A 24,159-nucleotide genomic window follows, 5' to 3' on the forward strand; every position below is an offset into this window, starting at 1 on the left:
TTGCGGGGGCCATACCCAGTTCTGCTAGGAGTAGAAGCAGCAGATGGTAGTGCTCTTGCAGCAGATATAGTTTCAGCGGCATTTGCATGGCTGAATGGGTTCGGACTGGAAGCTAAGTAAGTCTGCGATGTGGCCTCAGAAGCTGCTTGAACAATCATGGAAGATCTGCTCGAATGGTTTCCTACCTCGGTTTTGATGCCAACATCAGATTCAGACTGAACCAAAACATTTGTTCTTTTCCTCATGTTCAGATTGGCATTTGTGTTCTGAAAAGACAGAATCAAAATTACATGGGTATGTCATTTTATATAGATTTATACAAAATTTAAATGGATCAAAGCATTAGAACTAGTTGTTTCCATAAAATAGACCTTTGTTAATATGCTATAATCAGCTTGATATAAAGGCTTACCAAAAAGAATGTGTACATATCTGAAACTGAATCAAAAATTTTCTTTTTTGAAATTGTTATCCATTCCTATAAATAATTAGGATTTAAATCTATAAAAAGATTAGGGTTTTATGAGCTTAAACTAGAGTTATACTTGACTTTAAGGATTCAGGATGATGGCAGTACAACTTATTTGTTCAGTTTTATTGTAAATAATATTCTGTGATATGTTGTGTACATTTCAGTGAGTTTTGTATAGTTTGCTTTATAAACAGGAAGAACTTTACTTATTCTTGTGCATAGAATAACAATAATAATAACCATCCACATGTGCATGCCATTCTTTAAAAAAAAATCCAAAAGCTTTCATTTCTAAGTCCCTGGAATTTATTTTCATAGTAGTAGTCTTCTATAAGCAATCATACCCACCATTATAAATCCAGAAATCCTAACGCATTTTAGATCTTTACCATAATCAATAATGCAAAAACAAAAAAACAGAGTTTAAATAAAATGTTGTATTAGACATATAAACAGGATCACCATTGCATAAATATCTAAGTTCAAATTATTTATATATAAAAATGTTTCAATGAACATGAAATTCAGTATTTTCCATCAAATTATATTCTGTGTAAAACAAAACTACACTTGAATGAAGATGCATGAAAAATATTAAAAGTAATGCTCCTTGTATTTTGACAGACATGATAAATAACTGTATAGCCAACTATAGATTGTCCACACTAGTGAAGGAAAGCAATTGCTCAAATTATTCAAATGTCTGTCCTTAGCTATAGTTTGATTGTTTTGCAAAGATGTTTGTTTCTTAATTACATTTATTCTAAGTTATATTAAGGGTAAATAGTAATTGCTTTCTATATACTCTTCCCCTACCATTTCATGAAATAAATGATGGGTGAGAAGATGGAGAAGTAGAAGAGAGACAGAGGAAGAACAGCTCACAAGTGTATGATTCAGAAGCCAGCCTACAAGAAATTTCACAGATATTACATACAATTAATTAATAATCCACTTTACAGAAAAATGCTTGGTCTACAAATATAATCTTTTTTCAATACCACACTCATCAAGCAGGTTAAACGTCTTCAACCCATATTTCATATATTTGTGAATTATGACTTCAAGTTTTCTGAGAAAGAAAATAAGCCTCACAAGGTGAGAGCCATATCAGGATCTGAGAGGCTTGGAGAGCGTTCTTCCTGTCAGCCTGGAGGATTCTTCTAAGTAAATTGCAGTTGAACTCTTGAGAACTTGTCTAACATATGGCATCTAATTTCAGTGGAGACAATTTAAACCAAAATTGACATCAACCTAAAAGGTGAATTATCATAATTTACCCAGAACGTTTACTCTACAAAGCACACTGTACACATCACTTAATTAACCCTCCAATTTTGAGTCCCTTTATTTTACAGAAAAGGATAACCATTCATCGATTACCTTTAATTCTAAAATGTAATACACATGGCGAAGAATATAAAGAAGTGTAAGGTATATCCACAACATTTAAAAAGCTTACACTATTATTGGTAAGGTAAAATGAATACCCATGCACATGATACAATAAAATATATAACAAATATACTAAGAAGAGAAGGAAGAGAGTAATAAAAGGACCAATTGAACGAGCAAGAGAGAAATATGTAGTTTCAAATACCGTAGAATCTGATATTTTCTTATTGCCTTTTCCACCAAAAGTTAGGTCATATATAATCTTTAGAAACCCATCTTCTTCATAAAAATAAACTCTAAGAATTGGATACAGTGGGGCCTTGACTTACGAGTTTAATTCGTTCCGAGACCGAGCTTGTTAGGAAACTCGTTAACTCAAATTTCTCTATCAACTCAATGCAAAAAATTGGCCGAGAGACAGCTGGTATCTCAAAAAACTCGTTAGTCGGGACACTCATAAGTCAAGTGTACTTCCATTTCTGGCCAAAATGGAGCCACAGAGACAGAATTTACTCTCCTGCATGAAGTGACTGGACAAAGCCCCACCCGGGTTGCTCAGTTGGTTGGAGAGTCACTCCCTACCCAAAAAGGTTGTGATTGGATTCCAGGCCAGGCACATACCTAGGAGGCAGGTTTGATCTCCAGATGGGGCAAGTATAGGAGGCAACTGGTCAATGTTTATCTCTCCCATCAATGTATTTCTCTCCCCCCCGCCCCCTTCCTCTCTCTCTCAAATCAATGAACCTATCCTTGGGTAAGGATTTAAAAAAGAAAAAAAGTATTTAAACTTAAAATAAAGGAAATATGTGAAATAAAAATTGTTTTTTGAAGAGACTGGCATTAGACAACATAGAACCATAATCACTGGTGGGGGGGAGAGGGGGGAAGGAAAGAAACAACCTTGAGAGAGCCCTATGCTTTGGTGCAGAAAGGGAGACTCTGGGCAAAAGCTGGCAGACTCCCTGAATTGAGGAGATGGAGCTTAGAATCTAGGGAGATCAAGGTGGTTAGCGTTCACAGGAAAAAGTAACAGAGAAGTGTATGCTGAAAAAAGGAGAGAACTCCAAATGTCTGAAGAGTCCCATTGAGTATTTTTGCTAAGCACAGATCAGATTAAGGGGGTGGGGAGAATTAACTACCAAAGGCTGCAAGAAGAACCACCTGAAAGGATTAGAAGCAGTACCTGGCATATACTAAACCAGGGGATAGGCCTATTCCCACCAGCCAGACTGGGATATCCTCAACATTCAAACAGAATTTGGCAGAGTACTCAGAAGGCATTTGCCTCAGTAATATGAATAACCAACTCCATACACTGATCTAGTCTTGCATAATGAATCTTAAAAGTAAGACCTAAAAAGATGAAACTAATTCTAAGAAACCTAAGTGCACCCCACAAGAAATCACAAGCACATTTATCGGATCTCATCTTCTTTTCCTCTAGATCAATATCCTTCTGGAGCTTCCTGAAATCCCAACTGTGAATTATGTTCTAATGGTTGCTTAAATAATTCATCCTCCCTCTTCATATCCCACGCCTCACCTTCAGGATCTGGAGCCTATTTTCCTACAGATTTCCTTATGACTTTCTCTGGCCAACAGTGTGGTGGAAGTGATAATGCGCACTTCCAAGTCTTCGCCTTAAGAGCCCTGGCTTGCCTCTACTCTCAGAACACTGCCACCATCATAAGAACAGAGGTGGGCTAGCCTGATGAAGAAATCTTGTAGAGCAGAATCAGTCATCCTAGGGAGGTGTATCCTAGAAGCCAATAGCTAACTGATCACTAGACATGTGGGTTTGCTCCAGCTAAGAGACAATGGACTGCCCAGCCAATCCTAATCCAGATCAACAGAACTTTCTAATTCACTCACAGTATTAAAAGCAAAAATAAATTGTTGTATGCTAATTAAGTTTTGTAGTTGTTTGTTATGCAGCGTTGTTGTGGCACTAGATAACATATGTAGACCAACTAAACCAAGGGTCCTAAAGGAGGTATTCCCAAAACTCTGGAGAGGAGAAGTTCCCCAGACATTCTGGGATAATTTGAAGGTGGTCCTGCCCAGAATGCATCAAAGACCATTTGTAGACCCTATTGCCCAACTCCACACACTAGTTAAAGGACCAAGATATTTTGCCCTCTATAACCCCATTCTTAAAGAATAACAACATTTTAAAACTGCAAGAGTTTTTTAGTGATCAACTTATTCCAGTTCCTCATTTACAGTAGGGAAAAATCCAAGCAGAAAGGCCATGACTGAATGGAAGGCATACACTGAGTTACTTAACTAAGTGTTCCGCCATATTGTACAGCCTCTTCGTGCACAGATGTGGAGGAGGCATTAAAATACTTAATAAACTACTCCTTTTGAGTCATTCGAGTCAGTCAAGTATATGTAAGTCAATTATATTAAAAATTATTTGAGACTTGAAAGTCAGAAATGAGTACAGCTTGTTCTTTCCATGTCATAATGGAGCATTAACAATTCCATGCAAGGATGATTAAGTTTCTAGGAGAATTTACTTGAGTTTGATTTTGCTATTTAATATTGGATTTGAGCCAAATACTATGAAGTTATATATTAACTTGAAGGCTCCTATCCAGTAAAAAGACCACCAAAAGTTATGATTTGTTGCCCTGTAGGATGTTAACCACTTCTGTATCTGACATAGCAATCTCATCCTAACATTTACTTTTTTATTTTTTAAAAAATATATTTTATTGATTTTTTACAGAGAAGAAGGGAGAGGGATAGAGAGTTAGAAACATCGATGAGAGAGATGGATCAGCTGCCTCCTGCACACCCACCTACTAGGGATGTGCCCGCAACCAAGGTACATGCCCTTCACCGGAATCGAACCCAGAACCCCTCAGTCCACAGGCTGATGCTCTATCCACTGAGCCAAACCAGTTCGGCAACATTTATTTTTTTAAAGTTACTTGTAGTTATTACTCATAAAGATTTTGAACCCATTTTATCGTTTAAGTGGTTCTCTCATTCATTAATGAGTTGAACATTACTTTGACTTAATGTTCATTCAATATTTGTTTGCAATGTTTTTGAAAATTTGAAAATTATATTCTGACATCTATAATTAGATAAATTATAATCTATATTAATAATAGAGGAATATGCAAATTGTCCAGGACACCGTCACAGTAACAGTAACAACTAAACAGCAGGCTGTGTGGGGCGACCAGGCCGGCAGGGGGGGTAGTGAGGGATGACCAAATGACTAAACAAGCAGGCTGCATGGGGTGACCAGGCTGGCAGGGGGGGCAGTTAGGGGCGATCAGGCAGGCAGGCTGGTGCGCAGTTAGGAGCCAGCAGTCCCAGATTGTGAGAGGGATGTCCCAGATTGGAGAGGGTGCAGGCTGGGCTAAGGGGCCTCCCCTCACCCCCATGCACGAATTTCATGCACCGGGCCTCTAGTTATCAAATATGTGTAAAGAAAATGTCTGGAGAGAAAAGTGATCCCAAGTCAAAGAGATGAGCTCAATCTATGGTGATTGAAAAAAATAATCAACAAAGTGAGAGACTTGATGAAAATGGAGGGAGCAGTATGAAGTGTGCCATTTAGGATTATCACCTGAAAGGAAAGGTTGAATCTTTAAGATTACCAGTGAACTTCTAGAGCAGGGGTCCTCAAACTACGGCCCGCAGGCCACATGCAAATACAAATATTGTATTTGTTCTGTTTTGTTTTTTTACTTCAAAATAAGATATGTGCAGTGTGCATAGGAATTTGTTCATAGTTTTTTTTAAAACTATAGTCTGGCCCTCCAAGGGTCTGAGGGACAGTGAACTGGACCCCTGTTTAAAAAGTTTGAGGACCCCTGTTCTAGAGTATAAAGACCATCTTATTAATCATTGTAAGCTAATGGACATAGCAGGCACCTACTTCATTTTAAAATAAATTTTAATGCAATGGACATAGTACAGAATCAAGATTATTTTTCAAATTAAGAAAATTAAAGAAAAGCTGTACAAATATTTTCTACCTGACCTCCGGATTACTATTTCTTTGTTTATGGGTCAGATTTCTAGAATATTGCAGACAGTCCTAGAGCACGGAAATTATTTTGACTCAATCCCAAGGGTGACTGAGAATACCTAAAAAGTCTCTCAATATTCTATTATCAGAACATATAAAGGAAAGAAAATTAGACTGATTTGAGGCTTAAATCTTTGCTCTCTGCCAAACAGCCAAAGAATACTCAAGTTATTTTGGACTAATGTCTCAAGGTCTACTATGTAAAAAGTGTGTCATTTTCCATGGTGACAAACCACAAAAGGATTGAGAATTCTGATGCTCTACCTGGCACAGGACTCACTAGGAATAATATTCACACAGTTTTCAAGTTTTGAAACAAACTAATGTGTCAGTCAGAGTGATGTTATGTTTCATACAGTGTTTGAGACTTGAGTGGCTCCATCAGTATTCAGCAGACACAGTGGTTACAAACAAGAAAAGCACCTCAGCTTCATTTGAATTTTAAAAAATGATTTAGTTTGAAATCATTTTGTCATTAGTCACAACAGCCCGAAGCAAGGAAACTGGTGGGATAGAGAAGGGAGGTGGCAGATTCAAACATCACCAACAAATTAAAGCAGCAACAGGCAAACAGGAGCAAATCCAAGCAATTTGTCAATCATGACTGTGATCTGACACAGTTTCTAAAGAAGTATTATCAACTGCGAAAATGAAAATTCATCTAAACTTATTACTCTAGCCACAATGAGATAAAGTGACTAATACGAAGTTTGTAGAACACAAGCTACATTCATATTGCCTGCTTGAGAAGCTAAGGAAGTTTAATAAAATGTAATTTAACTTTCTAAATTAAAAACAAACAAGGCTAATAATGAACAGGTTTATCTTCTAGAATATCAATGAGTCACATACAAAAAAAAATCCAATAATGTAAAGCTATGTATTCAGGGCCATTTCGACAGGGCTTCAGGGGCTAGCCACACATCCCATTTAATAAGGAAATAAACAAGTATGGGGGAGCAGCTGAAACCAGACTCCAAGGTAGAGATTTACTGAGGGCTATCAGTAGTGTTTTAAGAAAATGGAAATGAAAAACACCCCCTTCAAATAAAAATGCTAAATATTTCATACACAGTTACCAGGGGACTCTATCAGACATTGAACAACAAAATGTAGTAATGAAAACGCTGAGTTTCCTATTTATTGTATTTCATTTCCTCCCAATGTTAGCATTTAATTGAATGTTTGTATTTCCATAAGCTATAGAAATATTACTTTCAATATCAGGAACTGGGATAAGAAATTTATGTCTTCAGTTGGGGGACTACCAGAGAACAAGGTCTTAAATAGTTCATTCATTTCCTATTTACATATTTAGAAGTTAAGAATGTAAAATATTAGGATTTCTTGAAGATCTGTGATTTTTGTGGTTAGTTTTGTTATAGGGATTCTTAGTACTTCTTCTCCGCGCCCCGCCCCCCCCATGCTTTGTATATTAAATATGTGTCTCCAGTAAAAGAAACCTCTCTGACAGAGACTTCAGTAGTCAGAGCACAGGTTCTAAGTTTGATCAAGCGATCTTGAGCTGGATTTGCTCCAGGAGATACATTCACTATTGCGGCCAGCATAACCCTAGAGGTAGTAGAGGGCAAAGGACACACCACTCACTTTCTCCAAATGCAAACACTAAGCTGGATGATTCTTCTCTTGCTCAATAATGAAAAGCAGCATTATAGTCACTCCAAATGTTTATAAGACTGAACACTGGGCTCTACCCAGGTGGCTCAGTTGGTTGGAGTGTCATCCCATACACACACAAAAAAAAGGTTGTCAGTTTGATTCCCTAGGTTGAGGGTTCAGTCCTCAATTGGGGTGTGTAAGGGAGGCAACCGATCGATGTTTCTCACATTGTTGTTTCTGTCTCTCTCTTTCTCTCTCTCATATATATATATATATACACACACATCCCTAAAAATCAATAGAAATATATCCTCTGGTGAGGATTTAAAAGGAAAAGAATAAACATTGGGAGTTAGTTAAAAACAGTTATATCAGATCCCTGTCTCTCTCTGTGACTTTTCCAATTATCATTGAAGTCCAGATACTGGAACTCAGGGAAACAACAAAGACTGAAGAACTGTCGTCATCCAAAGTACAGGACTATAGTCACACCTCGATCTACTAATAAAAAGACACACCTAGAACATTGGCTCATAATTAGAACTTCGGCAACCCAGTTTGACTGGCACACTTTCTAAATATAACAGAATATGTTTAAAATTTGTATCTGTGAATATATTGGCCATTATAGTGTCACTCTTCTTTTTTATCTATTTCAATTACAGTAATCAAAACGAGTTTCTTCATCATATAAATTGGAAGCAGGAAATGAGTCCATGAAGGGCATCAAATGGGATGTAGAAAGAAACAAATGTCCAAGAAGGTTTTTTTAAAAAAAGAGAAAAAGAAAGAAATATTAAGAGGTTTTAATCACTGCTATAGACTGAATCGTGTCCCTTCAAAATTCATATGTTGACATGCTGATACTGCCCCCCGCCCCCCGCCTCCCAATAAGATCTTGGAGGAAGTGATTAGGCTAAATGAGGTCATAAGGATGGAGCCCTGCGGAGACAGAACTGCTGCGCTCCTGGAAGAGGAAGAGACATCGAAGAGCACTTCTCAGAGTCACATAGGGACACAGCAAGAAGACAGCCATCTGCAAGCCAGGAAAAGAGCCCTCACCAGAATCCAAAACCTGCTGGAACCTTGGTCTTGAACTTCCTAGCCTCTAACCAATGGGAAAATAAATTTTGGCTGTTTAAGCCGTCCAATCTATGTTATTTTGCTATGGCCGCCTGAGCAGACTAAGACAATCAATCAATCATCCAACTTCAGTAAAAATAAATTCAGAACACACACAATTTTAAGATTTTTAAATATTGTATATTAACTAACCTTTTCATAGGGAAAAGTAAAAGCTAAACAAACTTGCAGCTTTCTCCTTTCAGATTACTCTCTTCGTTTCTAGTCTGCGCTGCCCTCTCTTCCTCACTGAGTGAGTATACTTTTCTTATAACCCCAAATCCTAGGTAGAGTCAAGATAATAGGCAGAGAAACTGAGATGCATTTGGCAAGAATTAAGCATTGATCTGTTCGCAATATTTTTAGTTGTCCTTTATTAATAAAAATGATAGGGGCTTCTACACCTCTGCCTAAATTGTCCCAGCTGCCTGGATATAAGAACCATCCAGGAGACCTTGAGTCACTTTCAATTTCTCTTCACCCAAATCAGAGGAATTCAGTTAACTGGGGCTTATTATTATTATTATTATTATTATTAAAGATGTTTTTAAAATTGATTTTGAGAGAGAGGGAGTGGGAGAGAGAAAAACATTGATTGGCTGCCTCCTGCATACCCCCTTCCTGGGATTAGGGATCTAGCCCAAAACCAGGGCATATGCCCTGACTGGGAATCGGACCAGCTACCTTTCAGTTCATGGGAGGATGACCAACCAACTGAGCCACACCTGCCAGTGTTAACTGGGGCTTTATTTGACCTTCAGTTTGGATTTAGCTCCAGATTTCACTTCAACTGCCCACTATTTTTCCCTAAATATTTTTGCCTCTCTTCAGATTATGACTTTTTTTTAATCCTCACCTGAGGATATGTTCATTGCTTTTAGAAAAAGAGGGAGAGAAAGAGAAAGAGAAACGTTGATGTGTTGCCTTCATTACACACCCCAACCAGGTATCGAACCCACAACATTTTGGTGTAGGGACAACACTCCTACCAACTGAACCACCCGACCAGGGCCAGGTTATGACTTTTATGTGTGACTGTGTGTGTTTATGTGTGAATGTGTGTACATTTATTATGGATTTCAGAGCATGTATTTATTTAAATATTGGAAAGGTGTAATTAACATAACATAACCTTTTCACACTTTATATTAAAAATATTTTTTAATTCTTAAAAGTAGATTAATATATGTAATGATATCTGATAAAACATTGTAAAAGGAATCTTGCTAGGTTTTTCAATTCCTAATTTGGGTGGCCAAATAAATTCATTTTTTAAAGCATCCACATCATATGGAAATGAGTTATTTCGGTTTCAAAATATTCAGAAAATCTCATTTAAACTTAGAAAATGCTTGTACAATGCCTTTTCCTTAATATAGACTTGATATGATTTGTTCATAATGAAATGTGTTATGACAAATAGCCATCCAGAAAGATGTAGATTCTTGCCAACACTATAGGAGGCTGGCATAGCAAGTAAACCAAGTCACAGTTTTATCTGCATCAGCAAAGGCAACAGGGGTACTATCCAAAAAGCAATAATATATCAACACCAGATCCTCAGTATATACTTCTGCTGGGCGAGGGAGAGGAGGAATTCCACAGCCCAAGCATTATCAGCCACAGCCCTTTGTGAATTCATAGCTATGCAGCAGAGGAAGTCTTTGATGAGCCAAGGACCTTACTTGAAGTAGCCTGAGTTTGGAATATTGGACACTGTTTGCCTACTGAATCTAAACATTTATAATAGCTTTAATAGATTTTTTAGGAGAAAAAAGCTCAAGTCCTATGCTTCACCTTTTGTTAGAAGTAACAGAAGGTCCACAGTTAATCTCATAAGCAATAAAGGACCCATTAAATACATTGATTCACTCAACTAAATCATTTATTTACAAATATGTATGAAGTGCTCAACTTTTAAAATTACTTTGCTTGGGATTGGGAGTACAGAGATGAAAAATAGTCCTTGAAATTTTTCATAGGAATTATAAAAAAATATAATACTAAATGGTATAAAGGAAAATGAGAGGAATTAAGAAGTACATTAACCTAGCCTGAATGCTGGGGAAAATCTCTTTGTGAAAGTGACACAAGAGCTAAAACATTAGGAATGAGCAAGAAGGTGTTAACCAGGGGAAAGAACTATGGGGAAAGGGAAGAAAAGTTTTGTGGTGGTGGGCACAATTTTTAAAATATTTTTCTCAGTGGGATAAAAATAAGGAAAGCCAATAAATCTTCCTTGTCAATTAAAATTTGAGATCTCTTAAGGATGTTCTAAAATTTGCCTTTTCTCAATTTACTCTTATTGGCTTTTGAAATGGGCAATTAAAGCAATGTTTTCCATTCAGGGACCACTCTAACATAACTAAGGTCTGATATTGGCAGTTCCTGACAGGCATCTTGAATCTTTATCAACCTCTCTACCATTTATTGAACACTTACTATAAATCAAGTACTACACTAAATGGTTTCCACAAATAACCTCCCATATTTATTACAACCACTAAGAAGATAGTATTAATATTCTATTTTTTCCAATGAGGACAGTGAAGCTTATAAAAGTTGGTATTTCTCCTAAGGTAAGTTAATTATGGGTTAGTCATAATTTGAATCCCAAACCCACATGTCTAACCACTTTAGGAAACTGCCTACAAAAACAAATATTTATGTTAATGGGATTGAAAGAAAGCAGAAAAGAATTTACCATAAATATGTCCATAGTAACATAAACTAGGTAAGTGACATTTATGAACAATTTGATTTTTCAGACTTTGATTTAAATTTACTTAGTTTTATTATAAGCTAAAAACTGTATTATCCTTATAGCTACATTATCTCACAAAAGCAAAACAAATTTTAAAAAAAAAACAAACCCCTTCCTCTGGTTAATTCTATCTTTCTAATGTGAGTGAAAATTGCTCTAGAGTTTTTATGAATTACTAGAGGCCTGGTGCATGAATTCATGCACAGGTGGGGTCCCTCAGGGTGGCCTGCAGGGATAGGGCCCCAGTTCACGCCCCCATCTCACAGCCCCACAGCCCCACCTAGCACCCCGCCTTGGCCTAGCACCGCCCCTCTCACCTGCTCCACCATCCTGTCTGTGTGGGGCAATAGGTCGGGGCCTGACACCCCCCACCCCAGCTCCCTCAGTGCCTGGGAACCGGGTGGCAGCCTGGCCGCCCACCGCCGCTGGTCATTGTCTGTGGGGCAATTGGCTCCCCACTCACACCTGTGTTGGTCTGGTGCTGCCCGCTCACCTGCTCCACCATCGCACCATGGTCCCGCTCTTGTTGGGGCCCATCAGGGCCAGCAGTGTCTCCACTGCCAGCGCCGAGTTGCCGACACCCACCATGTCCCACGCTGCCCCCTCGTGGTCAGCGCACGTCATAGTGAGCAGTCAAACTCCCAGTCAAACGACCGCCCAAGGGAACAACTTGCAAGTTAGGCTTTTATTATATAGGATTATTGCTCCCATTCTTCCTAATATTCTTCCTAATATTCTTCCTATTTCTTTGGTGATTGGTTGTCATAATGTACTTACAGAAATTACTTTGTATCCTAGATATTTTATACATTTAGGCCTAAAAAATAGTTATAAATAGGTCCACATTAGATGATTTACTCTACAGAAAATTTTATCTTAACAACAAATACAATCCACTTGAGCAAATATTTTTAATTGAATAAAAGAAAACCTATTCAAGTTGTTTTAGAAATTAATCAACATCACCACCCAAAATCTGCATCTCCTATGTGATAAAAAAAAATATTTCCATCATGTTCTTCTGCAAGAGGGAAACTTTCTTTGATAAATTTTCCCTTAAGTTTCAATATAGCACTTTCAAAGATGTATAAAAATTGACTTCAAATAGACGGTGAACCTGAAACATTTTTTTCCCTGGTGCAGAGGACCCTGCAATTTCAACTTCAGCTGTAACCCAGGGAAGGTTTCAACATAAGCACTATCTCTAGTTGCTGACTTGAGAATGATTCTTAAACATGCAGTTATCTACAAATAATTAAAGTTAATAAAGTTCAATAATGCATGTGCCAAATTAGGTATAATGTAAATATGTGTACACATGTATATGTAGCAGAACAGGACTCATGAAGCCACCTATTTTTCAATGCTCTGATATTTTCAAAATCAATCTCCTTCTCTACTCTTTACAAATGGAAGCACAGTCAATTGGTATAAAGCCTATGTTGAATTATCCTGTTAACACAATTCATTATAAATCTACTCCATCTACTGTAAAACAGTACAGCAGGACAAACTGATATTCTACCATGACATGGATTGGTAGCTCTTACATTGTGAAATAGATAAGTCCCCCAATAGTTGAAGCCACTTTGGTTTCCCTCCAGGAAATAACTTGGCTTGTCCTGAGGAGTAAGTAGTACCATGCTGTAAGCTACAGTTTCCAATGGGGCATTATCAAAACCACCCAACATTTAACAAGGCTCTCATCCTGAAACAGCTCGCTCATCCAAAGTGAAAATGTTAAACCTTCCTCTGAGCCTAGATTATCTTACTTGAGCAAGAAAATAAGGTATTAGACTATTTGGCATGTTGTACCACTTTAAAACAAGAAAAGCCAATTTTGCACTTCAGTAAAGGCAGATTGCAAATGTAGCATGAATTGAACCAGTAGCTGAGTTGCAATTTACAGCAAGTGGCTCATCAGCACATTAATGTATATCATCAAGATAACTGCTTCGGCCAAGCAGACCTGAAACTAGGAGACTCACATATCTGGTTGGAAGCAAGGGAAATGTGCCTTCTATAAAAATCTATAACACAAATCTTAAAACCCATAGCTTCCAAACACTTATCTTCATTATCATTCTTGTATAGCAGTATATTAATAGTTAGAAAAAAATTATCAGAACCATAGGTTCTGAAATTGGGTTGATTCAAGATTTAGCCTCTCTGCTTCAGATTTGTCTTGGGTAAAATGAAGATAATAAGGATAACTACTTCTTAGAGTTATTGATGGAGCAGTGTCTGTAAAGTGCTTAACAGACTACCCTAGACCGTGGTCGGCAAACTGCGGCTCGCGAGCCACATGCGGCTCTTTGGCCCCTTGAGTGCGGCTCTTCCTAAAGCCTTAGGAGTACCCTAATTAAGTTAATAACAATGTACCTACCTATATAGTTTAAGTTTAAAAAATTTGGCTTTCAAAAGAAATTTTAATCGTTGTACTGTTGATATTTGGCTCTGTTGGCTGAGTTTGCCGACCACTGGCCTAGAATAAGTTAAGTGATCCACACTTGAATATTATTATTATATTGTTGTCATTTCATATCCAAAGACAAGTAGGTAAGTAAGTAAGTCCCATGAGGTAAAATATTGCTATGTAAGTTGCCATGAATTCTGTACTCAGATATTCACTGTATTTTCTCAACAGAACTAAATGTTAAATGAATACTCTAACTACCCATCTCAGGAAATGTTGGAGATATATGGGAATGCTACATTTTGTGCTCTGTTCAAAATTCATCTCCTTTCCTAATCCCTAGGTGAAGATAATCAGCTCCACTCCTTGGAGCAATGCTAAGAACTAGCAAAAACCTAACTTGCCTAGATCTGCCAACTGTAGGAAGAGATAATTAAGGGCTCCAATTTAAAAGGTTTCCTTCTGGGCTGATGGATGCTTAAAGATAGGAATAAAATCAAGAATCCTGTAGATATTGTTCTACTTAAGTATATTAGCAATTTAATGAATGTTTGCACTCTCACAACATATTACGGACTTAAATTCCTCTCAGGTTATAAAGAAGCAAATGCAGCCCAGCCGGCATGGCTCGGTGGTTGAGCATCGACCTATGAACCAGAAGGTCATGATTCGATTCCTGGTCAGAGCACATGCCCAGCTTGTGGGCTCCATCCCCAGCATGGGACTTGTAGGAGGCAACTGATCAATGATTCTCTCTCATCACTGATCTCTCTCTCTCTCTCTCTCTCTCTCTCTTTTCTCTCTCTCTCTCCCTTCCTCTCTGAAATCAATAAAAATATATTTACAAAAAATAAAGAAGCAAATGCAAACATCATCTCCAACAATTTCTTGAACCTTTGACCCTTTCTAGTTGCTACTTTATCACTGCCAATTTTGGGGAAAATTGTCTACACTTACTGTTTCCACTTCTTCATTTGTCATTTATTCTTTAGCCCAGTTATTTTATTACCTTCCCCTCACCATCTTTCTCTTGAAATTCTTTGTAGATTATTCCAATAGTCTCTTTTTGAAATCTGTGTCTTACTGTCAGCGCAGCATCTAACCCTATTGATCACTTCTTCCTTCTCTAAATGTTCCCCATAAAATCCATAATCTAGTACTGTTCATCTTATTTCAGTCTCCAGTGTGGGATTCTCTTCCTCTACCTAATCTTAAATGTTATCTTTCCATAGGGTTGAACTCTGGGACATCTTGCTTTTCTGATACTTCAGGTGAGTAAACCTATCCCGTGGTTTGAATTACCATCTTTACAACAATAGCATAAATTCAATGTCTACTTCCCAAATTTTTTCCAACTTGTAGAACTATATGTCCAGCAGGACACCATTCAGATGAATACCATTTATTCATTCATCTATGCACGCATTTATTCATTTAATTATTTCACACTTATTTATGTTAGGCACTGATCTTGGCTCTGTTGATACAAAGTGGGGAAAAGTCCCAAATTTCTACCCTATGACACATTCTTACCACTGTCTAAAGTCTAATTTTTGTACAAATGTATTCATATTCAATGAACCCAATATATTTAGTCAAATAAATACATCCCTACTGTTGTATTTTAGATTTTACATATCAGCACACTATCCAGCTATCTTTCCAAGCCACAAAACTTTAGTATTGCTTACTCTTTTCCACTAATGTCAGTACTTTTCCAATCGATTTTTCTATCTCTCGCCCCGTCCCACCCAGTGGGAGAGTTTTGAGGCATGTTCCACACATACCCTGGGAGTCTCTCGCATGGTAAGCATGCACTAGTAATTCTACTCATTGATCATACTTTATTGGATTTTCTTCTTTCTCCTTTTTTTATCCCACTTCCCTCACAGAGCTTCTTGCCATCACCTCAAAATTAAATTGCTTGCGCACAAATCCTTGCAATGGTGACAGTTTTGGGGGAAAGCCAATGACAATGCCTGGATTGTAGCCAAGATGTCTTCACTTACTTCTACAAGTGTGAGCTGTACTGTCTTGCTTCTGGGTCTTTGCGCATTCTCTTCTAATTGCCTTCTTCCCTCCATCTTCTTTGCCTCCCCTTTATGTTCTCTACAATAGTATTTAGCGATTTCTTCCTCTGAGAAGTTTAATCTGACACCCCCACTACCCTCATCAGAATCCCTCCACTTCCAACCTCCAACAGAAAGTCTAATCCGGGTGGTTTTATCTTCACACAGTTTCTTATGCTTTTTCCTAGCCCAGTATACAGCACACTGTGTGTGTGAGTTCCTCCCAAGAATATACATTTCTTTAGGGCTACTACAGAGGCTTACTGTTCTCCTTTCCTCAGTGACTAGCACAGAACCAAGCTCTAAAAAGTGTTCAATAAAGTCAGTCGAATGAACAAATAATAAATCTATACAAAATCATTTTGAAATAAATCAACAGCAAAATCATTCCCTCCTATACACTCGGCACAGCAAAAATGAGTCTCACACAATGTGTCTCAGGAGATAAGTAGTTGGCAAAGCTATATAACCAAAAGCAGCACTTTTAAATCCACTTGAAAACCAGATAACTGTCATTTACTCTATCCAGATTATACTTCCTGGGCCACTATAGTAGTTAATGGACTGTTTAATGAGTTGATCCTAGAATATTAACTGATAACCAGAATTAAATGTGTTCCCTCTCCTAGTTCATGCACTGCCTGTTTAAAAAGTATGCCTAAAATTTTAAAAAGAAGAAAAATCACCTAAAAAGATTAAAGTATGACTGAATGATTGCTGCTGAGCACATGAGAGTCCCCTCCTGGATCAACCTCCCCTCTCCTCTTCCCCCTGCCTGCCGCACAGGAAAAGCACGAGGCCCACAGGCACCAACCTGCCTCCCCAGGGGCAAAGTGATGAGGAACATGAGCTTCTCCTTCTTCCAATTGCTTAAAACCCGGAGCCTGTGGCTGAAATAGCTGCTTTAGCAAGGGCTGGATATTTCCTCTCAATCATAGTTGTAAAGCTATCAGTTATTGAAAAGCTGATTTTCAAAGCACACACTCGAACAGCTTTTCTGTACAGCTGCAATGCTATTTAAATCTCCCATGACTATATCCACAAACCCAAGAAAATTCTAAGCTGAAATACGGCTCTTAGAAAGGACATAGCAAAATAAGACCTGATGGGGGGAAAACTCAGAAGTGAAACCTGGCCATTCATTTTAGTACTGAAATCATAAAATCAGGCCCGTGGCTTCTATTCTTCCTCCTTCCCCCGCCCCCGCCACCACCACTCGCCCCCGGCTAGAACACCTGAAATCACCCTTTGGAAGGTCAGCCTAGTAGGCTCTTTCGTGAGACTCTGGCAGACATTCGCTTTCGCAGCCTGCCTTGGAGACCTTCTTGAACAGACCTCCGAAATGTGGATGAATGCTGCACCTTCTGCTGTCATGAGGCTGGAAGTGGGAGTAGAATAAACATTAAAGACAATGCTCTGGAGACAGATCAATGGGAGGCACAGATCAGCCTTGGAAAGACCCAACTTTTTAACCCAAGTTTCTGCTCCACAGTACATCTCAAGTCCTATCTCCAGTACTACTGTCGGAGAATTCCCAGTGACCCTATTGGTGATCCCGGCAACACTGATGCCACATCTCACATAACCAGCCATACCATTCCCCTGCTGTGGTAAGCAGTTCCACCGCGACTGTTCAGGTGTCTCTGTGAAAACAGACGCCAGACAGCTACACTGCAATCGGAGTTTCCTTCATTTAAGACATTCAATTTCATCACATTACCCACCAAATGAAATTATACTGAGCATAAGTCACTGTTATCAATATTTCAGAGCCATTCACTTGGAGGCTGTTGATGAAAACAAGCTGACTATGCTTAAGAACGTTCACTGAAATCATTGACCAATGAAGAGCCATGATGAGACTTGTTCTGTGCCCCATCAAGTATTATGTAGCCCTGTGGTTCATTTCTACTATTTCTTAGCTCCCAGTCGAATGGACTTTCCAGCCTGGGGCTAAATGAACGCTTGCTAAATTACTGATTCATTTCAAGTAAAGAAATGCCACGATATCCCATTGATAGGACAGGACTATTGTAAGATGTAAGGCATGGGATCTTACACAGCCTCAAAACCTTGGCACTCGACAAATATGTGTCACATGAATGAATAAGTGAATTTGCATAATTTTAGATCCTGGTGTTTATGAAAAAGTTACTAAATACCTGTGCATTGACAGTTCCACACAACGGTCTTGAGTCATTTGACTACAAAGAATGAATAAAAAGCTCAGCAGGGCCAAAGAAAATGAGGATCTAATCCATCTGCTAAAGCACTGCATAACTAACAAATGAAAATGTAATGCCATTTTGAGCTCTTGTTGAGCTGTGGAAGCCTGCTGGTCCCTGGGTTTTAAAATACTTGCCCAGCACACTAAAATTAGAACTCTTTCTCCTGTCGTTCTTTCCTTTGTTTCCATAGGAGACAGTGACTTTCAGGCATCCAAGATGACACAACACAGACTGCCGAATTGAATGCCACACTGCAGTTGCCAAGGAGATAATGTATGTCATTCCTACAAATAACACGTTGTTCATGCCTTCATTTTCTTTATCTAGCTTTTTAAGGGTTTTTTTTTCCCTGCCTCAACTGAATTCAGATAATGTTCACTGTGAACTGACGGAAACGTTGCTTTTTTAAAAATGTGTTTACCCCATTTCCCAAAGCACTGATCGCATCACACATGCCGTCTGTGGAAGGTCTGAGCATTTTTTATGCCGATTTTGGAACCAATGATTCAGCAGTTTTCACTGGGGGGAAAAAAAATGCATCCTGATTTCTGTCTGCTTGCGTTCTAAGTAAAGGTCCAATTAAATCCACACCTGGCACTAACATATTCCAGTTTAAAATGGTCCACCACAAATGCAGCTGCATTCAGTTGAATTTACATAGGAAGGAAAGGAGTAAGCAAGCTAGAAATAAAAAGATGGAAGGAAAGAAGGAAGGAAGGATAGAAGGAAGGAAGGAAGGAAGGAAGGAAGGAAGGAAGGATAGAAGGAAGGAAGGAAGGAAGGAAGGAGAAGGGAAGGAACGAAGACAAGGAGAAAAAGTAGGGAAACTCATGTTTATTGAGCACCTGCAGTATTCTAGATTAAACATCTGTAAGATAAACAAAGAGAATTTTAAAAATTTAAGATCTTGGCTGACATCATCCAGCTGGCAAGAGTTTGAGTACGTATTTGAACTTGAGCATGCCTCATTTACAAATATGTGTTTTCCAGGTATTTAGTGCTGCATAACAACCCCCCCCCCCCCAAAATGACCATGGCTTTAAGCAATGGCAACCATTTTAACATTATCCTTCATGGGATTGGAGGGTAACTGGACTCAGCCAAGAGGCTCTCATTCAGGCTCTCTCATGTAGTTTCAGGCAGAGAGGCTGGGGTTGGCGTCACCTTGAAGGTGTCTTCATTCACATGCCTGGCAGTTGGTGCTGGGGCTGTCAGTGGAATACCTTACCTGAGGTCTCCTCATGTGGCCTGGGATTCAAGATTGGGGTCTCAGGTGGGCCAGCCTCAAAGTCATAAAGCCCCACTTCTACTGTGGTCACAAGCACAGCCCAAATCAAGGGTTAGAGAACATAGACACCACCTGCCATTGTAAGAAATGCGTGTAGACGGCCATTGTGTGTGGGGGAGCAGAGGGTGGGGAGTGGGAGAAGTGAGTGGGGGGCTGGAAGGGGTGCCTTACTCCAGCCATCTTCAGAATTGTTTTCTAGTACAACATATTTTTGGCAATACACACCCAAGATTCAGGTTTTACAAGCTCTTTGTCTGCTTGGTAGAGCAATTGGGAAGGAAACAGTTAAAATGACCAGTCTAGAAAGAGAAATGGAACAACTCTTATTGTCAACTTGATGAATTGTGAGAAACAGAACACTGAAATTAAACTTTGTAATGAGTTTTCAGATTAAATTCTGTGTGCATTGTCAATTTTCAAAGCATTTGGACATCATAAAAATCAACTTAGCACTATGACTGTATTGTAGCATATTAAGTTACACTATATAACATTACCCAAAAATTGCTCTTATCTAATCTAGCTTTCTGGTTCCTTGAGTACCTGGATAAATGGGAGTTTCCTACATTAATTACAGGTATACCTGCTCAGCATAGGGAAAGCATATGTGGAAACCATAGCACCAAAGGAATTGCTGTTATACGGAGTAGCATAGCTCACTTGGAGCTATGCTCTTGTCATCTTAATCTATTACCTGTGATCAATATATCAGGAGGCTTCTGGCTAATGTCTTATCTTGTCAGCACTCTTTAATGTTGTTCTGATACTGAACCTAGCTGGCCAAGACCATGCACCCATCCAGCTGATCTGAAACAGCCTTAAGACCTCCACTGAACATTTGAACTTTCACCATTAAAATACTCACATTTGTTTATCCTTTGGAAATCTATCAAACTATCACAAATAAGAATACCTCGGCCAGAAAATAGGATATTAAAGACACAATGGGAAAACACCATCAAGAAAATACAATAATCAGATGGTGGGAAGCTTTCAAACTGGGGAAGAATATTATGGTGAGCTAGGGGAAAAGCAACAGCAAATTTCATCTCATTGCTTGCATTGCTGAGAGGGTATGATTGTGCTCACTCTACTGTGCTGGCAGATTGGCCTGGAATAAACATATATAACGTTCATGTTTAATGTAGCTATTTTTGAGACGAACGGCTCTGTAATAAATCAGGCTGTGCTATGCGGTGCCAAATCGGGTCTATCAAGCAGAATACCAGCAATAATTCCAAACAACTGCAGTGGTCTATCCAGAATGTGACAATTGGATTTGTGCTTCTCTCTTCCCATATGTGTCCAGCATCTATTCTCATTCAGGCCAACATATATGATGAAACTTTAGTGCTTCACAAAAAATACCCTAAAAATTGAAGTGCTCAGGCAGGAAACACACAAAGCAGATCCCAGGAAGTGACATGGAAGAAAGGACATCTTATTCAATACTTTTCGCTTTCATATTTCTGATTTCACCCTACATGTTTCAGCCCCAAATTTTACATCTTCCTGTATCTTGATTCCACCACCCCTCTCCCCATGAGAATCTGATAACAACATTCCTGAGAGCAAAGCAAGAGTATCTATTTGTCTTAAATTGCATAACAATTGTGCCGTGTAATAAACATTGCAGCACAATGAAGAGTTGAGATCCTTTTTACTTCTCAGTTTTCTTCAGTATTATGTGTCTTGGACCTTTATAATGCTATGATTTTTAATACTGAGTAGCAAGTCTCTCTTAATGGCTACAAAATGACTGCAGAGTAACCAGGAAGTTAATTTTAGCCAATAATTATCTCAAATTGTCTTATGAGATTCTGAAATCTACTATTGGTTGTAATTTTAACCTTTAACTCAATTATAGCCTACCTATTACAGGCATATATATCTAGACTACTATTGGAAACATTTAATTTAAATACTTTGGCAAATGTTCAACGCTAGAAGACTGCTTATTTTATATTTGCTTCATCATTAAGTCAAGACAAGATATTTTTGTCCAGAACAAATGCTAAACTGCATAGGTACAAGGACAATAGGCATAAACTCAGCAGCTACAGTAAAACAAGGACAAGATCAACCTATCCATTATACATTAATTGAAAAAAAAATACTAATTTACAATTTGCTAGGCATTTGAAGATGACAGGAAAGTTATGTATGTTTCAAGATGATTTTTCAATCTTTCCATATGTTATCTCAATGATGCTTCAAAATACATTGCTTTAAAGTATATATAGTAATGACTTTGATAAAATAAATTTGGCCTTGTACAAGGAGGTATTATCCATTGCGAACGTGCAAAATGAATAATTTATGGAGTTTTGAAAAATAAAATGCAATTCATAAAGAAACACCATGGAACAATATGTATAAGAGAAAAAACTTAAATATCAAATGCTCCTGAAGGAGAGATTTGTGTGATATTTTTAATTAACAAAAAACAAATAGGATTCACCATATCAAATCTCATTCTATTTTTATGAATTGCTCGGGGATACTCATATAACTTTCTGTCAGAAGATCAAGTCCCCATTGAACATAATCTATTTAAATCTTGTTCATGGATAATAGGTAACCTTACTGGTGCCATTTTTAGATCAGCCCGTTGGCAAACATTAAGCAGAAAGCGTGTTAACATTTTTCAGGATCAGCTAAGGCTTTAGCAAAGTGGCTTTCTTGCTTGCAGAGAAGCAGTGGTGAGCTAGGCATAGGGGAGAGGGCCTGTTAAGCTCTGCATGTGTACACGCCTCCACTGCTTCAAGTCAAAATAAAATAAACTAACAAAGCTATCCTACTGAGATCATGAAGATGCCCACAGAGGACAGGCCCCAGCAGCCGCAGACACAGTGAATATAGCTCCAAGGCATTCTCAGCTCCAACCTAAGTCTTTACCTTGAAAACAAGTAAACTAACTAATGAATTTTAGAATGCTAGTCATCACTATAATACAAGGACAATTTTTTACTAATTACCTGTTTTATTGTATAAAAAAAAAGGCAGCTGATAAAGGTAATTGTAAGTCAAATCCAGGCCACATTTTTAGTTTAAAAGACCATTTTGCTCTGTTGTGTGATTTTTTTAACCAGTTTTGACGAGCAAAAATGGTGTTTTCAATAGTGTTTCACCTAATAAAACCGAGCTATTCTCAAAACAAACACGGGCCCATTTCTTCATGGAAGGAGCAGCCAGTGAAGGTCAAGTGCCCAGCCCATGCTGCCCACTGATTACTGCTTCCACATTTTTAGAGTATTGAATCTGCTCTAAGAATATAACTAGTCAATTACTAAATGGCTGTACAGCTCTTGCTAATTTTCTGGGAAGCACCTTTCCAGCTCTAAGGAGGCCTCCTTTTCTGTTCTTGCAAGCAGGATGCCCTTGTTAGAGCTTCTCCTTTCAAACCAGCTCTCAGAAGTGTAGCGATTAGATCCGTTTGTCCCCATATAAAACCAGAGGACATTTCCAGGTATAACCTGGACAGCAAATTGAGCATGACTCTCACATCTCATGGAGTAGCCCATCATCATTAGGAGAAAGAGATACCCAAACAACAAAACTAAGAGTCCAAGGCACAGCCAATGAAAGAACTGGGAGAGTAGTTGCTTCATATGAAAGTCCAAAGAAGCCAGGTGGCTTTGGGTCAAGAATAAAAGCTTTATAGATTTCCTTTAGTAACCCCAAAGCTATGTGTGGGCCTCAAAAATTAAAAAAGCAATGCTGAAATGAAAGTTTATGAAAGTTTTTCCTATTGTTGTTGTCATCTAGGACTTCTCTTTCCTGTCATTGTTAATATTGTTAATAATATTTTGCAGAGATTCATTCTTTCACTCATTGCATTCATTTATTCCTTCACTCATTGACTCAGTCAACAAATTAGATGGGCATTTTCTGGGCACCAGGCTCTGTGTTAAGCATTGGTCTTAAAGTTTGTAATATCCATACCCCAGATGTTCGGAAGTGCCCATAATTGGTTATGCTAGACACAACAGTATATTCATATTGTATAAGAAAAGTTGACTTTCTGCTCTTTGGATATAGACTCCTCGCCACCTTTGGCCAAGTTCTCTTTGAAAATGTCAATTCTCAAGTACCAAAGACCTGGCCAAGAGAAAGTAAAGGTGTGCTAAATGGTGGAGTCTTTCTTCCCATATACCTCATCCCTTTATCTAATATTTTCATCACATAATATTTTATAATATTCACATTAAGGTGGTTGGGCTTTAGAAAACATTTTAGAAAGGCAAAAATAGAAAGTGCTCACAGAGAAACTAAAGGCCACCTTCATCCTCATACTCTTTTTTTTTAAATATGTTTTATTGATTTTTTACAGAGAGGAAGGGAGAGAGATAGAGAGCTAGAAACATCGATGAGAGAGAAACATCGATCAGCTGCCTCCTGCACATCTCCCACTGGGGATGTGCCCGCAACCCAGGTACATGCCCCCGACCGGAATTGAACCTGGGACCTTTCAGTCCGAAGGCCGACACTCTATCCACTGAGCCAAACCGGTTTTGGCTGGGTTTGTTTCTTTATATCCTGCCTCCCCCCCCTCCCCTGCAAAATCAAACAAACCTGTTGACTAAAAGCAAAAGTTAAAGAAGTGCATAACAATTGAGAGGTCGTATCATGCACTTGATTTGAAGTAGTAGTGGAAATAAGGATGCAATCTCAAAAGGTTTTTTAAGTACCCATGGATTTTTTTTAGTGTAAATCTTTGATGCCTGGATT

At 38.4% G+C, this 24,159-nt stretch overlaps 1 protein-coding gene across 1 annotated transcript in view; it reads right to left on the minus strand.

Moving 5' to 3' along the window:
• Positions 1-24,159, minus strand: part of GABRA4 (gamma-aminobutyric acid type A receptor alpha4 subunit) — a 67,499-nt gene that overhangs the window by 1,127 nt on the left and 42,213 nt on the right. Inside the window, 1 exon segment of the mRNA XM_006759246.2 lies at positions 1-266. This exon segment is cut by the window's left edge and continues 13 nt beyond it. Coding sequence (XP_006759309.1) covers positions 1-266 — 266 coding nt within the window.

This window comes from Myotis davidii, unplaced genomic scaffold (genome assembly GCF_000327345.1).
Source record: "Myotis davidii unplaced genomic scaffold, ASM32734v1 scaffold455, whole genome shotgun sequence".
In the NCBI taxonomy this organism is placed as follows: domain Eukaryota; kingdom Metazoa; phylum Chordata; class Mammalia; order Chiroptera; family Vespertilionidae; genus Myotis; species Myotis davidii.